This window comes from Periplaneta americana, chromosome 16 (genome assembly GCF_040183065.1).
Source record: "Periplaneta americana isolate PAMFEO1 chromosome 16, P.americana_PAMFEO1_priV1, whole genome shotgun sequence".
Lineage (NCBI taxonomy): Eukaryota > Metazoa > Arthropoda > Insecta > Blattodea > Blattidae > Periplaneta > Periplaneta americana.
This window is the reverse complement of record NC_091132.1, coordinates 171,744,828-171,764,098: the sequence shown is the minus strand read 5'-3', so window position 1 is coordinate 171,764,098 and position 19,271 is coordinate 171,744,828. Positions and strand designations below refer to the sequence as shown.

Below are 19,271 nucleotides of genomic sequence, written 5' to 3'. Positions count from 1 at the left end.
TTTTTTTTTCGTCTACCACCACTATTGAGAAAAACTAAAATGGAAACATCTGAATGTTCAGTGCCCTGGTGTATTGCACTAAACTGACTGGTTTGTTACATAATAAATGTAAATAAGAACGTTTCTTAAATGCTAACCGAACGCTACCAGCCCATTGATCAATAATGCACAAGCCTACAGAATTTCTAATTCTCTTAATGGAAAATTAATTTAATTTATTGAGACGGAATAAAAATTGAGGTGGAATACTAAAAGAGGAAAATGAAGTATCTAATAATAAACGTAATGCCACAGTCTAGTATATACAGTCACGAAGCTTCAGGTGATGAGGGTACTAGGAACAATAGACTGTGCTGGTACTATTTCGCATTGTCTGTCATGAGGTGATAGTAGCGATCCTAGTGGTTAGCAACTATCTATGGTTGCATATTCCCTACGTAATCAGCTTCGTGACTGTAGGGTATATTAGACTGTGGTAATACTGTATTGAGAGTCTTATTTTTAATGTTGTTTCATTGAAGTCGGCGAAATATAACTCTAGAAGAAAAAAGAAGCGTATACAGTATTTTTGGACCTATAAAACTCATTTCATAGATGAATTGGAATAAACTGATGGGATCCTGAAGGAAGTTGGTTTGGATTAGAGAGAGAGGAGGTTGCTCTCTAACCTGTACATGAAATAAGTCAAAGCCAAAATAGGTGATTAAATATCAGAAGAAAATGAAATAGAGACCTACCCTGTTCAACATATACTTGGAGGATATATTGAAGAACTGATTTCAGAAGATGAGAAATATGATAGTAAGAGGAAAAACGTTGAAGTTCATCGGATTTTGTGATAATTTAGCGTTGTTAGCAGAAGAGGAGGCAATACTAAGCGATGTTCTACTGGAGCTAAAATACAGCTCTGAGCAGTATGGAATGAAGATAAATGCAAATAAGACGAACACCATGGATATCGAAAGAAAAGTGAAGAATGTAAACGTGCCTATGAGGCAGTAAAGCAAGTGTACATGTTCAAATAAGATAGGGAGTAACCGTACTATAAGTAGTAACATGAACTGCTGCCAGGAAGTCAAAAGAAGGTTTGCAATAGGAAAGGAAGTTTTTAATAGGAAATGGAGCATCTTCTGCGGAACTCGGGATCAAGAACTAAGAAAGAGACTAGTGAAATAGTTTGTGTGGAATGTGGCATTGTATGGGTCAGAAACACGGACATTACGACGAAGTGAAAAGCGACTAGAAGCATTTAACATTTGGAAATGGAGTGTGTGAAATGGACAGAGAGAATAAGAAATGAAGCTCTGTTGGAAGGAGTGGGTGAAGAAAGAATTATGCTGAAACTGATGAGAAAGAGAAAAAGGAATTGGCTGGATCACTGGCTGAGAAGAAACTGGTATCCGCTGAAGGATGCACTGGAAAGAATGGTAAACGGGAAAAGAGTTCGCAACAGAAGAAAATATCAGATGATAGATGACATGAAGATATATTTATCATATGCGGAGATAAAGAGAAATACAGAAAATAGGAAAGATTGGAGAATGATGGGTTTGTAGTGAAGGACCAATCCTTCAGCAGAAAACTATGAATGAACGAATGTGCCATCGTTGTCTGTGCGTTATGAGCATTGGAAGGATAGGGATAGAGGACTGCTGAAATAATCACAGGTGGGCATCAGGTTTGTCGTGACGGCCTGTATTTTTGGACGGGAAATAATATAACTTAATAAATAAGATCATATCGAACTATTTTGCGGTTCATTTTTTAATTATATTTACTGTAGTTTTAAAATGCTGGAGAATTTCGTTTTGTATTAATTTTTCTCCTTTCCCTTCTAATGCAACAAATTTAATAAGCAGTTCGTACTAACTTATCCCAATATTGCTCAACGACTCCCATTGAGTGTATTCTAGTTCGTTAGTAAGAACAAATTTTGACCACAGCTTCCTCGATGACACTTGAAATTCAGCCATCTTTGGATGCACTTCGTTTTGTATTCTATTATAATTTATGTTATTTATGGGATATACTTCGTTTCGCTTATGTTTTCCAGTACCGAATACTTGTATGTCTTCATTTCTTAAAACGGTAATCAGAAAAAGGTAAATATCCACAGCACTTTAAATTTGGTTATACGGCGAGATATGCTACAAGATTTCATGATGGGTTAACTATTGCGAAAGATCTAATTTCTAACAGGTAGGAGGCAATTTGATGGTGACTCTCGTTTAAAGTGATGAATTTTAACCCAGTTTAGATTTCATCTGACGCAATATTTAATAATTATTGTCATTTCAACATTCGAGATTGAAAAAGTGAACTAATAGCTTGTACTTCACTGTAATGCAGGGAGGAAGCAAGCAGTGGCTAGGGATTTGGTGTCCTTTCTTATGGTTTACATGTTATGGTGCATTTTTCAAAACTCTACGTAAGTCTGACAGTGTAAAACTAACCACAACATTATAGATAACCTTTATTTATGGTGAATTATAACATTTGATGATTATGATTGCAATTAGAGTTAAACTAGCTTAGGGTTGAGTTAGATCCGATGGTTGCGGAAACACACTTTCATTATCTGCTCTGAAATATCAACATACATTTGGTGGCATTACTAAAGTTTGGCGCTAGTGTACACTCACATAACGTCTTGCATATCTGTGACAAATTATGTTAGTCTCTTATTATGCCTTGTTTATACGCTGAACAAAGACTGGTGATTTTTTTTTTTTTTTTTTTTTTTTTTGTTTTCTTATGTTGTGAGTAAAGGATTGTTTACAATTAACGGGGAACGCAAACGAAAATGAAAACGAAAAATATAACTAAAATAAGCCACAACCTTTTACGTACTAATTGAAATTTCGTAATTACATCTGTTGGCTATACCGGTAACTTAAGAATGTTGGAGGATCATTTTTGGAATGATTTCGTGAAATTTGTATGTTATATCCTGGAATCATTCATTTCCATGGAGGAATTTCATAATGGCATTTATTGGTAAATAGATCTGAAATAAAATAGTTTTAGAAATAAAATAATAGCACAGATATGACATTTTCAGTATTTAGGATGTGATATAACTTATAGGGAGAATAAAGATACAGAAAATGAAATATCAAAATTTCAGGCTGTGTTTCAAACCATAAAAGAACTTTAGGGTGGAAAACGAGGACAGAATCAAAACTTTCATCAAGGCTTATACCAACAACTGTAAATAATATAAGTAATTGGACATCCAAATGGAATCTATCTCACAATCAAAAACTGAATATACTGTCTTCACAAGAAGATATAGGTTAAGAAACTATAGGTGAACCTCACATTTATTTGAATAATCAAGAAATTCAGTATAATCAAACTCCTAAGATGATCCTAGGATTAATTTTTGATGAATAACTTTTATGGAAAACACATTTAACCAATGTTGCTTCGTAGTGTCTACCACGATTAAATCTCTTGAAGATCATAGTTAGTAACAAATGGGGATCAGATATCACGACAATGCGTCTGTTTTATAATGCTTATATACGATCAAAATTGACCTATGGATGTGAAATGTGGGAAGGAGCATCAGCAACTCATCTACAAAAAATTTCTGTTCTTCAAAACTCAGCCTTAAGATAATGTCTAGGAGTACCAAAAACCACATCAACTGTTGCTCTGGAAATTGAATGTAATATTCAACCAGTCGGACATTATTTATTACTAAAGGAGCTAAAAATACATTTAAAATTAAATTCGTATTTTGAAGTATTGCCATTGTGCGTGACGTCATATTCATCTGGAAAACAGAGACCGATTCTTGGGTTTTACTGTCTTTTTTTATTTTTTTTAAGAGGATTGGAACCTTGTAACATGCTCACAATTTCAAATTTTGTTTTTTTTTTAAATGGATTTATATTCTCTGAAAAGTCCTCTTTCCAACGGTATATCATTTGTGCACATTAGGATTATGAAAATAAATTGTAACAATTTTTATTTAAGATGGACATTAAGCAGCTGGGGTGTTCTTATAACTTTGGCAGCCATTTTCCTTGAGTTTGTATTTTTCTGTACATAGTGTACCATATCTCAGCTTCTAGTGGATAGATTTATTTCAAACTTTCTGTGTGTAGTAAGTTGATTTTGTATCATAAAGTGATACAGGTGTTTTTAAAAATAATATTTTTAAAGCAGATTTCTTGAAAAATTAGCAAAAAATGAGGTAAAATTTACATATTCAGAAATAAATTAATAAATTTATAAAATGTTTTTTTTTTTGAAGACCCTTCCATCAGGTTACTTATACGAGTGTCAGAAATAAATGCGTTAGGATAGCAGGTTTTCGGTCTTCTTAATGTTAACCTATTTGGCTTAATTGAAAATGGAACGAAACTACTAGCTGAGATCCTATAGGCTACACATATACATAAAAATATATTTTATATTGTATTTGTTGTGGATCTTTTTTTTTCTATTTTCGTAGTATAATATTCTTCACACGTTTTTCAGTTGGGATGGAAACGATAAAGGAGGAACTCGACGCCGACCCATTGGCTGTACAATTCCGTGATGACGTAGATGTGAAAGAGGCATATCCCTTATCAGACGTAAGTCTAACTCTTGGTTAACCTTGTGTACTGTGTTCTGTATTATATTGCGAAGGAATAAACTTCTGGTAATTTTTGAGTTCATATTCTCAGTTTGCAGTAAATCTTGTGGACTTCAAACTACACGAGCCTTATTATCGAGTTGTTATAAATAGGCTATTGACGTCTCTTGACATAGATTGGTCATATTGAGAAATGTGAACTTGACTGCCATGCAGCCTTAGGGTAAGCTCTCCTTTTAGAGGTTACTTAAGGGGAGAGGATGGTATTTTTTGGTGAAAAATGAGTAAATTAAAAAAAAAATCTTTAAAATACACTTTGATACGTGTGGAATGAATAGCATAATATTTTGTGAGTATTTGTGCCATTGTCAAATGTTGAGACGCCACTTTTAAACTTCCTGCGCTATGGATTTTAAATCACATGCCCCCTTTTATCGGTTTACGGTAACTTCATTTTTTTTCTACATTGCCAGACAAAAATGGATATAACTTCTGAACTATTAAAGATACATGCATGAAATTTAGAACAGACATTCTTTAGACTATTAGGAAACTTTTCTCTGTAACAGAATTTTGTTAATTGATTTCATTTTAAAACTACGTCCGTTTGTTTGCACGAAAGGAAATCAGAAAAGTGTTATTAAATTTTAATTGATTAATTTACAAACGTAGAACTAATATCAAAATTCTGTTACAGACAGTTTGTAGAACATGCTTTTGCAAGACCATTGGAAAAAAGTGGATGAATCTACCTTTAAAAATGGTTTAGATATATCGGTTTTAGTAAAATCCTGCATTGGGTATATATTTTTTCTTCAAATCTGGGCCCCCAAAGAATTTTTTTTTTCAAAATGTTTATTTTTGGTTAAGTTGCTACAGCTATGAGCTCTCTACATACAAAAAATTAATATTTTACACCAAATAGGAAAAAAGTTAAAAAAAATACCATCCTCTTCCCATAATGTCGCTGCTGCAAATTACTGTTGTTGTTGTTATTATTATTATTATTATTATTATTATTATTATTATTATTATTATCATCATCATCATCATCATCATCATCATCATCATTATTATTATTATTACCTATTATTATTATTATTATTATTATTCTTACTTTTATCATTGTTATTATTATCAATAATTGTCTTATTTTTTTATACTTTGCCTCATTTATTTTGACCTGCTGTTCACACTTTATTATGCTTTTTTCTTTCTTTCTTGTATGTTATATATTATGTCTGATTTCTTGTTAATGTTGTTTACATTTTATTATTATTATCTTATTCAGTTTTGTGTGTAAAATTGTAGTTACTTTGTAAATTTGTAGTGTTTTTTGTAACGCAGTTTTACTCCTGGTTGAGTGTTAGACAAGGCTGTATGGCCTTAACTCTTCCAGGTTAAATAAATAATAATAATAATAATAATTATTATTATTATTATTATTATTATTATTATTATTATGTAAATTTATAATTGAGCTTTGGAAGCATATAATAGTCATGTAACACTAACGAATTCGAGACAGAATCCCCCTCTGCCACCGATTCCTAGATATCTGCCCTGCAGCTTTGAGACTTTTTAAACTCAGAACCCTATTCGAAATGGTAGTTTAAACTGCGTTTGAGACTCCTTGCAACTTTGTCCATGGCTTAAACCATGGTCTGTATGTTCAACTCTCTCTTGAAAGTAGATTATTCAAACTATTATTTAAACGTAAGTCTTGACGTTCTGAGTTTAAACCAATCAGATGGTAATCCTGTGTTTCTGATCAATCGTTCATTACTCAAATTGTTACTAATAAATCATTTCTATTATCTTATTTTGTATTTAAGATCAATATACTATTTAATTCTTACAAATTAATTAATGTTTGTTATATTCATATTATTTTTTAACAAGAGCCAGAACAGGTCACATTGTCACTCAATTGTACCTACACCGATTTCACATTTCTGATAATCCTACTTGTCTGTGGTGTAATAACCTGGACCACATTCTTCTATACTGTCCATCCATAAACCACAAAAGAAGTAAATTAAAATCATCAGTACCAGTTGCAGAAGACACAGCCCTGCAGTATATATTGACTACACCCCAACTCTGGCTACTAGCAACAGGCATCTATAATGAACACCGATCAAAATACCCCTCATTTCTCGTGAAAAACAACACCTGAATAGACTACAGTGGACTGTAGTGGACTTTATGTTGTCAGCAAACAGCTGGATACATTAAGAAGATTGATTGATTTATATTCATATTATTGCATTATGATGATGCAACAATAAAAAAATACTGATATCAGATTTCTTAGCACATAGGCGTATGATAGGTAGTTTGAAATTACATATATTTTAATAAAATGGAGGGAAAAAACAAGGAAACAAGGTGAGAGATTCAGGGAAAAGGAATGCGAATTCTTTGAGAATTGGTAAAGGGAAGGAAGGACATTATGCAGTCGATTGCTCCAACACGCAGAGGAAATCTTGCTGTTTGACAATTTTTTTTATTTTAGTTTGTTATTTAACGACGCTGTATCAACTACTAGGTTATTTAGCGTCGATGAGATTGGTGATTAGGGAGATGGTATTTGGCGAGATGTGGCCGAGGATTCGCCATAGATTACCTGACATTCACATTACGGTTGGGGAAAACCTCGGAAAAAACCCAACCAGGTAATCAGCCCAAGCAGGGATCGAACCCGCGCCCGAACGCAACTTCAGACCGGCAGGCAAGCGCCTTAACCGACTGTGTTTGACAAATACCATCTCTTCTCTTGTAGATGTCATTTCAGCATACCTTTGTGACACTCCTGCTATTGCTTTAGAAAATTCATGTTTCACTTTATTTGCAGTACTTTAATAAATGCCGTAATGATACCCAACATTTATTTGAAAATTTCTTGATTCATAATAACTTAAGTCTGTAAATATAGAACACCATTTTTGTAGGTTTTCTTCGCAATGTACGTATCACAAATGAAAATTCTGTGTTTAGTGTATACTGCATTGCCATAAACAAAACTGAACAGCTTTGAATGGAAATCAGCTGTATGCTAATTCTATAATCGTGACGTTTCTTGAGTCTGCATTATCTGTCCATACTCCACAACATGAAACCTTACAATGGTCGAGTCAGGAAATATTATTATACGCAGTAATTTCTCGGTAACTTCAGAAGATCTGTGACTTTAAAAGGCCGATGACATATGTCTGTATGAAACCCGTTTCCTGGCGAAGACTGCGTTTTAATCATGTTTATGTTGTGTAGATCATGTTATGTTTTCTCTTCGAGAGTACAAATGTTAATAAATGTGTTTGAATTCATATGCAGAATACCAGTTCTATTTTATATTTCACTACAGTAGCACAAAATGGACAACATGATGAGCCATATAATAGGAACTCTATTTCGCTTGAATATGGCTTCATGTTGCTTACAAATGTTTATTTATATAGTGTTTTTCTTGTATGTCAATACGAATGACTTTGGCTGAAAGAAGACGTTCTTCTCTTCTGTTAACATGGACAGAACATTGCTGGTTATGGCATTGATTGCATTGCATATTTTCCTTATTTCCAAGAGGTGTAGAAACAATTTTTAGCATAGACACGACAGTTAATGGCCGCAGAAAATGAATTCACTTTCCAACAAAGAACAACGAATTATACTGTTTTCGCTGTAAGAAAAATCCTAATCTAAATATAAGCACGTTGCTGTCATACCCGTGATTGGCTCCCAGTCGAAACACTCACATGACGCAGGAAAATATAGTTCGTATTTGGAAACCACAATGTTGTATTATTTGAAAATAAAACTTTGAATTTTAGTTGTTAAATACGATGAAACATTTAACTGTACTCATATGTAAAACGCTATGTAAAAGAAAAGCTACTTTTATATTTTGTTATGTACTATGAATACCAACAGTAATACCGAGGTAGTCTGTTCTTGTAACAAGCTGGCGTCACTTGAGCTCCTAGTTGTTCACGTAAGCACGCGGTACTGAAGTATGGCTTCTGCATCCTCAACTGTCCATTGTGAACACATAAGACTTAAAAATAATTTAATCACAGTAATTATAAAGTAAATGTTTCCTAAGCAAACGAATGCATAGTAGTGAGGTTAGGCCTACTTGATGAGTAACGGGAAATGTTTAACATGAAACAGAATGTACAACAGTAGGCGGGAACACGTACTGAGAATCTATGGCGCCAAACAGCGGCCAATGAAGCCTCACTTCAGTCACGTGCTATTGTTTATATTAGGATTTTTATTACAGCAAAAAGATTTTAGGTATCGGCCACAGTTACGTACGTAACTGTATTCCATGCCATTTGAAATAATTTAATTACTTCCGATGAAAAATGTCCGCCCTGGCAATGTCCGCATATATCTGGAAAAGTGATTAGCATAGGCAGGAAGTTCGTACCAAACAGATTTCAGCCACGTGCTATTGTTTACATTACGATTTTCTTACAGCGAAAAGATTATAGAGTACTTATTTACGAACTGTTGTGTATTCCACAGGAAGGAAGTTTCTCGACTGGGCCTGATTCTCGTGCGAAAGAGGACAGCACTGATCCCAGCTATGCTATGAAGTGGGAAGTGAAAACTGAGGAAACCCTCGAGTCCGTTACATTTCCTATGGTGAAGTGTGAGTATGAGGTGAGTGATTCTTCTGTTCTTCCTCTTCTTGATAGTGAGTTCTCATGTTTTGTCAGAAACAACATCGTTAGCTGTCGTTCTGTTGGAAGGAAGTTAACTATGTAAACCCAATTCTTGGAAATGTAACCACAGTCTACTATATACAGTCGCGAAGCTTGGGGTGATTTTTTTTGTATATCTCGCGATAGTTGCTAGCCGCTTGGAGCGCTGTGTGTATTAGGAGCAATAGACTGTGTCACTGCCTTCGTGATCTAATACAGGCCGTAAGGCAGACCATGTGACTCGCTTAACCCGATCACGAAAGGCGGCGTTTCTACCATATAAATTAATTGGAATGCATAAAGAGTAACATATGTTTCTCTAAAATGTAGCGTAATTGTATTAATCAAATTTAAAACAATGATTATGAGACACTTCAGACATAATTCCTTGCGAGTTAAGGTGTAATATTAATTTTGGTGTGAAAATTACGTTGTTTGTATGTGTAATACCTGCCTTTATTTCGATTAAATATTGCGAAATTCTTGTACATTCATTTATGCACGATTCAATAATGTTCAATTGCATCGCACGGATATTTAGATATGTTGAAATTATTGGTTATGTTTACTGTACCAGTTGCCCCTTTCTGTCTAATTTTAGTGGACTCCAATGCCCTGCCTCTACATATGTATATTATGTCATATGGAAAGTATAGGTTATGTTTACTATATTTAACTTATATTCCTATATTCGCAATTATACATTATAATTAAACATAATGTCATGTATGACACCCGTCACATTCTATTTGTCTGTATTTTAATACTACAATTGAGTACTGAATTATTGTATTTATCTACTACCTAAGAGACGAAGTAACACTAATTTCATATGAGTGGTATGGTAAATTTTCTGTCTACAATAAGGAAGGTAGATGTGCTAAATTAAAATCACAATATAAATTCGTTTTTATTAAACCTCAAAATAGCTTCCATATAAACTTAAAATGTTGATGCGAACAGATTATGTTAAGGCGTAAATTCTCTTCACATTAAAATAACACATTTTTTTAATTATTTCTGCAACGTATTATGCAACAAGAAGTAAACGGAACTTATGGACACATTAAACTAAATAAAACTTAGATATGATACGCAATAAAGTTATAATATAATATTTCACTGAGCTACATACACTGAAATAGAAAACCCGAACATACATTACGGCCTGATCTAGATCGAAAAGGCATTGACTGTGCCGTATTTCTCCTTTGTTGTAAAGAGTTGTGTAAACTGTGAAATGTTCGTTATCGGTTGTAACAACTTAAATGGCTAAAATACAATAATTTAAATAATAATATGGGACAAGGAGACGTTTGTGGTACTATAAATACTGTAAGAAAAAGAGGTCAGAGTTATCCTTCTTCCGAAAAATCCAGGAAGGTGAGTTTATAAAATATAATATATACTTCATGAAAATAATATACACTCAGGGACAAAAAAACCGGACACTTCTATATTTGCTTGTATTTTGTTGCCAGTTATTTCAAAATGAAACAAAACTCATTTAAACAAAATAATAATTCATTTAGCACCTTATACGACAACATTTGAAAAAATAAAAAAATCAGATGAGAAAATTTACAAAAAATTACAAAGGGCGTATAACTATGGCATCGTTTGGTCTAACTGTTTTTTTTTTCATTTTATGGTGCCTTAAACATTAAAAACTCTTTTTAGTAACGGGTATTACCCCCTCTGGCTTGAATAACTGCTTCCATACGTCTTGGCATGCTCTCATTTTGGTTAGCAATGTCTTCTTGAGGAATAAGTTCCCATTCTTCGCCAAGTGCTCGACTCAACTCTTGTAACGATTCTGGTTTCGGTCTCTATTCTTAACACGCCGTCCCAGCATGTCCCACACGTGTTCAATTGGGTTCATGTCTGGACTCCTTGCTGGCCATGGAAGAACATGGATTCCCACTTCTTGGAGATAATCTCCGACCGCATGGGCAATATGCGGCCGTGCATTATCATGCATTAAAACAAAATTATCGCCTACAAATTGGCCAAATGGCACAACATGATCAGCCAAACATTCATTTATATACCTATCAGCTGTTAGTCTTCCATTTTCAACAAAAACCAACTCTGTACGAGCATCTGTACACACTCCTGCCCAAACCATCACTCCACCACCTCCATACGGCACATTTTCGGAAATGCAACACTGTGAAAATCGTTCTCCCCTCCTTCTCCAAACTCTTTCACGTCCATCAGGTGAGCACAGAATGAAACGGGACTCATCGGTGAACAGAACACAGCTCCACTCTTCATTTCTCCAATCCCTGTCATCATTTGCAAAACGCAGTCGTTCAACTCGATGCATCCTGAGAAGTCTGGGACCAGTTGGAGGTCTGCTTGATATCAGTCCACTTGCTTTCAACATCCTTCTAACTGTTTTGGCCGAAATTGGGCGTCCATGCATGTTAACAAATTGCTGGGCTACACTAGTAGCTGGCAGGTTGCGCTCCCTAAGAACTCTCAACACCATATACCTGTCTTCATTTGGATTTGTAGCTCTTGGACGACCCGAACCTGGTCTTCTGGTATATTCTAGGGTTTCTCTATACCGTTTTATGGCATCATGGGTTGTGCTTCTAGCCATATTCATAACATTTGCAATGTAACGTACACTGCGTCCATCATCGTAAAGGGCTACAGCTCGAGCCACATCTTCAGGTCGCATCTTGTTTTAAGACAAATGTTACAACCCCACTGAAACTCAGAAAATGTAAAAATAAAGAAATAACGAATGATAACGATAATGAAGCACAAAATGGTTGAGACAAAATTGTTATAGCTGAGACTCCGAAAGCAAAATTGGAATATTTGGTTGTAATGGCTTATTTATAAAACAAAAAACAGTCAACAATATATACACGTCTCCATAACAACAGATGGCAACCATAATATTGTATGAGAAGATAATGTTTTGCAAAATACCAGCAAATATTAAAGTGTCCGGTTTTTTTTGTCCCTGAGTGTATAAACCTTATGTATTTCACATTTCAATAGTGCAAGGAAGGTGTTAATTTTTTCAAAAGAATACGATATCGAAAGTACAATACATTTTATCGTCTGCTGGGGAAACGGTCTGTGATGAGGCGATAGTAGCGATCCTGGTGGCTAGCAACTATCTATGGATGTATATTTCAACTGTCTATGTTTGCATATTTAGTAACTATTGAGCTTCGTGACTGTATATACTAGACTGTGATGTAACTTCGTAGCTCTGTAGAAATGCCTGTGACAGGTTTGAGTTCCTTGTATTAATCCTTTTCAGGAACAGAAATTTGAGGTGGTTACAGTGAAAGAAGAGAATAAGCTGGAGATCAACGAAGAGGAATGTGAAGTTCCGCCTGAGAGGTGAGTGAAGTGTGCTTGCTATTGTTGTGTTCTTATTTTTGCTGGTTTAGATAAATTATGCAATACATTACTGTGCCATATGGGTGGAAAATTGTCCTCTACCTGCAATTCTCTACCACCACTACACAGAGAGTTTGTCTATGCTGATATTAGTAACAGTAGTCAACAAATTTCAAATTTGAAAATTGTACAAAATAAACCTCAAAATCAGGTAACTTGTCCCAACCAGGGTTTGAACCTGGCCCACTCGTTTCACGGCATGCTGTTACTCCACAGTGGTAGACTATAAGGTTTTCTACGTTAAAAGTAATTTAAGAAGTAAATGAAAACTTATTATTTGTCTTTATGTGATTTCCCACATTTAGGTACAACTATAATGATTTAGATATGGAAGCTTTTGATGCACAGAAAAAGTTTTAGTGAAATCTGTAACTATGCAGATAGGATCAAGCAAATGGGCCCAGAAGATGGCTGGATGTTAAGACTCCCGTCTGCACAGACAATAGGGATATCCTGAACTAGCACCAACAGATAGCGCACGTGTACTTTGAGGGATTCGCTTTGCATGTGCATTTGTTTTCCGGTATATAAACATTGAGGATATACGTAGTGTATTAGTATATTAAATACTCTTAAAAACAATAAAAATGGCAAATTTTGTTATGTTCCTATATGTAAAAACCAGGGAAAGCTTTTTGTCTTCAATCAGGTCCCGAAATAATCTGAATATATGCTTTAAACCTTAAAAAATATAAGTAATTAAATTGCGCCTCGAAATAAATAACAGTAACTACTTCAAGCAAGGAATTGTTGACTACAGTTTCATTTTGGAAGAGGAAAAAGAAAAATTAATAAAAACATACGCAATCTCGACAGCAACCTATGTTAGCTTAGATTATATGCAGTAGTTGTAGGAGTCTCTGAAGTTTACGCCTGCAGTAAACTCTCGATAAACTGGGTTGTTTATTATCCAGGACGATCCCTAGTGAAATCCATTTCGTGAATAATGTTTTTAATGTACTGTACCCTAATTATTAAAACCATGTTTTAAGTTCAAATTTTCAAAATCATCCCACACAGTATTCAAGACTGCATGTCCTTAACCTACAAAACGCACGACTAATCGTGATACTACTGCGATCATATTATATCATCCTATTAAAAATTGCATTATTTGATCTTTCTGAAACTACAGAAAAAATACGAGGAATTCAATCTCGATAGTCCCTTACCTAAAAAAAAAAAACCACATTGGTGGCTGCATATCCTGTTTTTAGCGTACGGTTCTTAAATACTAATGATTAAAGAGGGCAATATTCACCTTCGACATCCCGGTAGTTCCTATTTTTTTATTCGTGCACCTCGTTCTCAAAGTTCTCGTTTAGGTTCATGAGCATTTAATTTACTCGTATCTATATTCTGCATACTGCAGATTTCCCCAACCATCTCGGGGAATCTCTCAATATTATAGAGGTTTACGTTATTATTTATTGTAAATTAAATTAAATTATGAGGTAAGAAAATACTGAATTATATTAAATTATACTAGGTTATACAAAATAACTGTAAATATAATTTGGACACGCACAGAAAACAAAAAGCGGGAAAACGTAATCAACTGTAGCATATGACATAACATAGCCCTACAAGATGTTGCACCGCATGGAACGCTTCTGCCATCTAGCGTTAAAACTTCGCATAAGATATCCCTATTGTCAATAATCCATTCTGAATGTTCGACACTTTACAAAATTTAATAGCCAATGATAGAAATAGATAAGATTTACCATTGACAGCATTAAGGTACATATTGTGCTGTCATGTTGTAATTGTTGCAGAGGTTGTGTATAGAAGCATAGCATGTACGGAGTATTGCTGCAAATAAGAAAGGTCGTGAATTCGATTGCAGTTGTCCTTTAAAATGAATATAGTTGCTAATACACTTATGAATATCCAAAATACAAGGGTTGGAAAAAAAAATTATAGCAACACTGCTGTCACATGACTATAGTGCGTTCGAAAGCTGCCAGCTGTTTGGACATGCACAAGGACTGTTAGATGAGTTAGTGCAGCTAGCGGCGACAGTACTCTGTCAATCTATTGCAGTGTATAGAACGTTGACTTTCATGTACCACGTTTGCAAAACTAGAGCAAAGTTCCTGGATGAAAATTCAAGTGACACGAGGTCGTAGTGCACAAGAAAGTTTTCAGGGACTGCGTGAATCATGTGCCGAAGCAGCGTTGCGATATCGCATAGTGGCATGATGGGTTAAAACGTTCTGGGAAGGCAGGGATGTCATTCAGTACAACGTCCATACAGGACGACCCCACTTGGAGAACTACACAGTTCAACTCCTTGCTTCCCTGTTGGATGCTGATCACCGATGGACTGCGCGTGAGTTAGCAGCGGAAGTCGGAGTATGTCACAAAACTGTGCTCCAGATATTTTGGGTTGCCGCAAAATTGCAGCATGTTGGATACCCCATGAAATTTCCGAGGTTTAACAATGGCACCACTTTGTAGTCGCACAAGCCTTGTTGGACGCGTACCAAAGCAAAGATGACGAGGTTTCTTGAGCGAATCGTCGCTATGGACGAAACCTGGGCTCTCTCATACTAACCAACCAAACTTGAAACGTCAATCAAATGAATGGAAGCATCCAGGTTCTTCTCGTCCGAAGAAAGTGCGCCCTACACAAAGTGCTGTGAAGGTGATGTTCATTGTGGCGTATGACATTGATGGGGTAATACTGCACCACGCTGTACCTCCAAGGCAGATGGCAAACGCGGACTACTACTGCAGGTTCCTGCAGCACCACCTTCGTCCAGCCCTCAGGAGAAAACGACGACACTTGGTGGTACAGAACCCCATCATTCTTCATGATAATGCAAGGAGTCACACCGCTGCTGCTGTCCAGGACCTCTTGCGCCGCTGGCAATGGGAGATTCTGGAACATCCTCCGTACTCACCCGATATGAGTCCATGCGATTACGATCTTTTCGCCAAAATGAAAGAACCACTGCGAGGGACCCGGTACAATACCAGAGATGAACTTATCCATGCTATAGGGCGGTCAATACGGAACATCAACAAAGATGGACGCGCTGATGGTGTACGACGCCTTCCAAACATCTGGCAAAAGGTAATAAATAAAGGGGGCGACTATATTGAAGGAAAGTAACTATGAATAAAGCAGTGTTAGTAATATCGAACTGTTGCCATTACTTTTTATCCAACCTTTGTACATGTATTTCCAATTTTAATAATATGATCGTGCAAAAAATGTTGTACAATACACGTTTGTGAATTTCACAATCTCGGAAACTGAAAAACTAGCAGAGCGATTTTTTAAAACTTTTCCTCCATTTTGTAAAGAGCGCTTTCCAATTTTTTTTATCGTAATATACTAGTACCTCTGAATATATGCACTAACTGAAAATTTTTATTACAGCATTAGGAATACTCAGAACTGTGAAACCTCTTCAATTAATACCTGGACTCATGACTACATGCTTAATGGATTGGAAAAATCTCATTTGCATACTTGTGACGAAGACAGATGTTCCTGTAGTGGATTGCATTTCGGCACACACGTTGGAGAGAAATATGTTGAAAGTAATACCGGAGAGAAATGCTTCTCAGAACATAGAAATCTTAGACTACAACAAGCTACTCAGTCGACACTATCGAAGCCATTCAAATGTGAAACTTGTGGAAAATGTTTTCAACGAACTGAACATCTTAGAATTCATGTACGCTCCCATACAGGCGAGAAACCATTTAAATGCGATTCTTGTGGAAAATTCTTCTCAACAGCTGATGCTCTGAAAGTGCATATACGTACACACACGAACGAAAAACCATTTGTATGCGATATCTGTGGGAAATGTTTCCCGAAATCAAGTACGCTGAAAGTACACGTACGCACTCACACGGGCGAAAAGCCATTTAAATGCGATACCTGTGGAAGATTATTCTCAACTACGAGTTCTCTGAAAGTTCATCTGCGATCTCATACTGGCGAAAAGCCATTCATGTGCAATACTTGTGGGAAAAACTTCTCTACACCTAGCAGTCTAAAAGTTCATGAACGCACCCATACGAGAGGAATGTCGGTGAAAATAGACAGTTCTGGAGAATTTTCTTCTGTATCAGGAACTAACACGGGCGAGAACGCATACAAATGTCACATCTGTGGCAAATGTTTATCAGGAGCTAGTATTCTAAGGGATCATATACGTTCTCATACTGGTGAAAAGCCATACAAGTGTGACATTTGTGAAAATTGCTTTTCACGATTGGAATCGTTGAAATCCCACATAAGAGTTCACAAGGGCGAGAAGCCATACAAGTGCAACGCGTGTGGGAAGAATTTCACTAGATTGTCGTATCTCAACATCCATCGGCGTTTGCACTCTGACAACAACCCAATACAGTGCGATGTTTGTGGCAGATGTTTCACCAGTACGCGGAATTTGAAATCACACATTCACCGCTATGAGGGGTGGAAACATTGATATGTATATATTATATTAGATTTTGACCATAATAAAATCGATCGGTTACAAAACTGTCACAAGTGATGTTTTACAGATTACTTACTTACTGGCTTTTAAGGAACCCGGAGGTTCATTGCCGCCCTCACATAAGCCCGTCATTGGTCCCTATCCTGAGCAAGATTAATCCAGTCTCTATCATCATATCCCACTTCCCTCAAATTCATTATATTATCTTCCCATCTACGTCTCGGCCTCCAAACTAACACTCTATATGCATTTCTGGATTCGCCCATACGTGCTACATGCCCTGCCCATCTCAAACGTCTGGTTTTAATGTTCCTAATTATGTCAGGTGAAGAATACAATGCGTGCAGTTCTGTGTTGTGTAACTTTCTCCATTCTCCTGTAACTTCATCCCTCTTAGCCCCAAATATTTTACTAAGCACCTTATTCTCAAACACCCTTAACCTATGGTACTCTCTCAAAGTGAGAGTCCAAGTTTCACAACCATAAAGAACAACCGGTAATATAACTGTTTTATAACTTCTAGCTTTCAGATTTTTGGACAGCAGACTGGGTGATATAAGGTTCTCAACCCAATAATAACAGGCATTTCCCATATTTATTCTGCGTTTAATTTCCTCCCGAGTATCATTTATATTTGTTACTGTTGCTCCAAGATATTTGAACTTCTCCACCTCTTCAAAAGATAAATTTCTAATTTTTATATTTCCATTTCGTACAATATTCTCGTCACGAGACATAATCATATACTTTGTCTTTTCGGTATTTACTTCCAAAACCTATCTTTACTTGCCTCCAGTAAAATTCCCGTGTCTTCCCTAATCGTTTGTGGATTTCCTCCTAACATATTCACGTCATCCGCATAGACAAGCAACTGATGTAACCCATTCAATTCCAAACCCTCTGCGTTATCCTGGACTTTCCTAATGGCCTACTCTAGAACAAAGTTAAAAAGTAAAGGTGATAGTGCATCTCCTTGCTTTAGCTCACAGGGAATTGGAAACGCATCTGACAGAATCTGACCCTTACGAATTCTGCTATACGTTTCACTGAGACACATTTTAATTAACCTAACTAGTTTCTTGGCAATACCAAATTCATTAAGAATATCATATAAAACTTCTCTCTTAACCGAGTCATATGCCTTTTAGAAATCTATGAATAACTGATGCACTGTACCCTTATACTCCCATTTCTTCTCCGTTATCTGTCGAATACAAAATATATGATCAATAGTTGATCTATTACGCCTAAAACCACACTGATGATCGCCACTAATTACATCTACATATGGAGTTAATCTTCTTGGAAGAATATTGGACAAAATTTTGTACGACGTCAACAAAAGTGATATTCCTCGAAACTTACTACAGTTAGTCTTGTCCCCCTTCTTAAAGATAGGTACTAGTATGGACTCCTTCCATTGTTCTGGTACAATTTCCTTTTCCCAAATAGCAAGCACAAGGTTATAAATTTCGTTAGATGTTTTACAGATTACATTTCTTTAATTAAAATACCTATACTATCATAAGTATGATAATATATTTCAGGTCATTTAAATGTGATACTGGTACCCTTATAAAATATATAACTATCAAATCTCCTAGTATTCTGTTCTTTTCAGCAATATCGAGATTGAGTTTCAATGCGATTATTGTAACAAATATTAGTTTCGGACTGTCAATACCGACAGACATTAGCACATGGTGGAGAAGTCATTTACGTTGGATAATGATAAAACACGAATCTTTAATATCTTAAGTTGTGTTTGCACTATCACAGTTATGGGACCATTAAATAGAAATTGTGGTTAGATTTCTTAATATAGACCATATCCACCACGCCAGGTCGATGGCGTTTAAGTGGGTTTAAATGCGACAGGCTCATGTCAGTAGATTTACTGGCATGTAAAAGAACTCCTGCCGGACAAAATTCCGGCACATCCGGCGACGCTGATGTGACCTCTTTAGTTGCGAGCGTCGTTAAATAAAACAACATTTTTTTAATGTATTGTGATTTGATTGGCTGAAGCATTGTGTTCTTATTGGCTGATGTTTGGGTGGTTATAGTCATGTG

The 19,271-nt window shown here is 35.8% G+C and overlaps 1 protein-coding gene across 2 annotated transcripts; it reads left to right on the top strand.

The window, feature by feature from the left end:
- The first annotated feature begins 1,963 nt into the window (after nt 1-1,963).
- On the top strand, nt 1,964-17,278 carry LOC138691914 (zinc finger protein 235-like). 2 transcript variants are annotated; one of them, XM_069814535.1, is made up of 5 exons: nt 1,964-2,102; nt 4,492-4,589; nt 9,125-9,262; nt 12,590-12,672; nt 16,124-17,278. In XM_069814535.1, the coding sequence occupies exons 2-5, from the start codon at nt 4,497-4,499 to the stop codon at nt 17,187-17,189; spliced, it is 1,380 nt and encodes a 459-aa protein (XP_069670636.1). In that variant the 5' UTR covers nt 1,964-2,102; nt 4,492-4,496; the 3' UTR covers nt 17,190-17,278. The 2 variants fall into 2 exon arrangements, with proteins under 2 accessions (XP_069670636.1, XP_069670637.1); XM_069814536.1 differs by having other exon boundaries at nt 2,096-2,199.
- The last annotated feature ends 1,993 nt before the right edge of the window (nt 17,279-19,271 follow it).

Bases quoted from the DNA above. Each gene is read 5' to 3' on its own strand.
- LOC138691914 (XM_069814535.1), top strand. From the start codon at position 4,497: ATGGAAACGATAAAGGAGGAACTCGACGCCGACCCATTGGCTGTACAA. The intron at 9,263-12,589 runs GTGAGTGATTCT...AATCCTTTTCAG, and splicing joins TGGTGAAGTGTGAGTATGAG to GAACAGAAATTTGAGGTGGT. The intron at 12,673-16,123 runs GTGAGTGAAGTG...TTTTTATTACAG, and splicing joins TGTGAAGTTCCGCCTGAGAG to CATTAGGAATACTCAGAACT.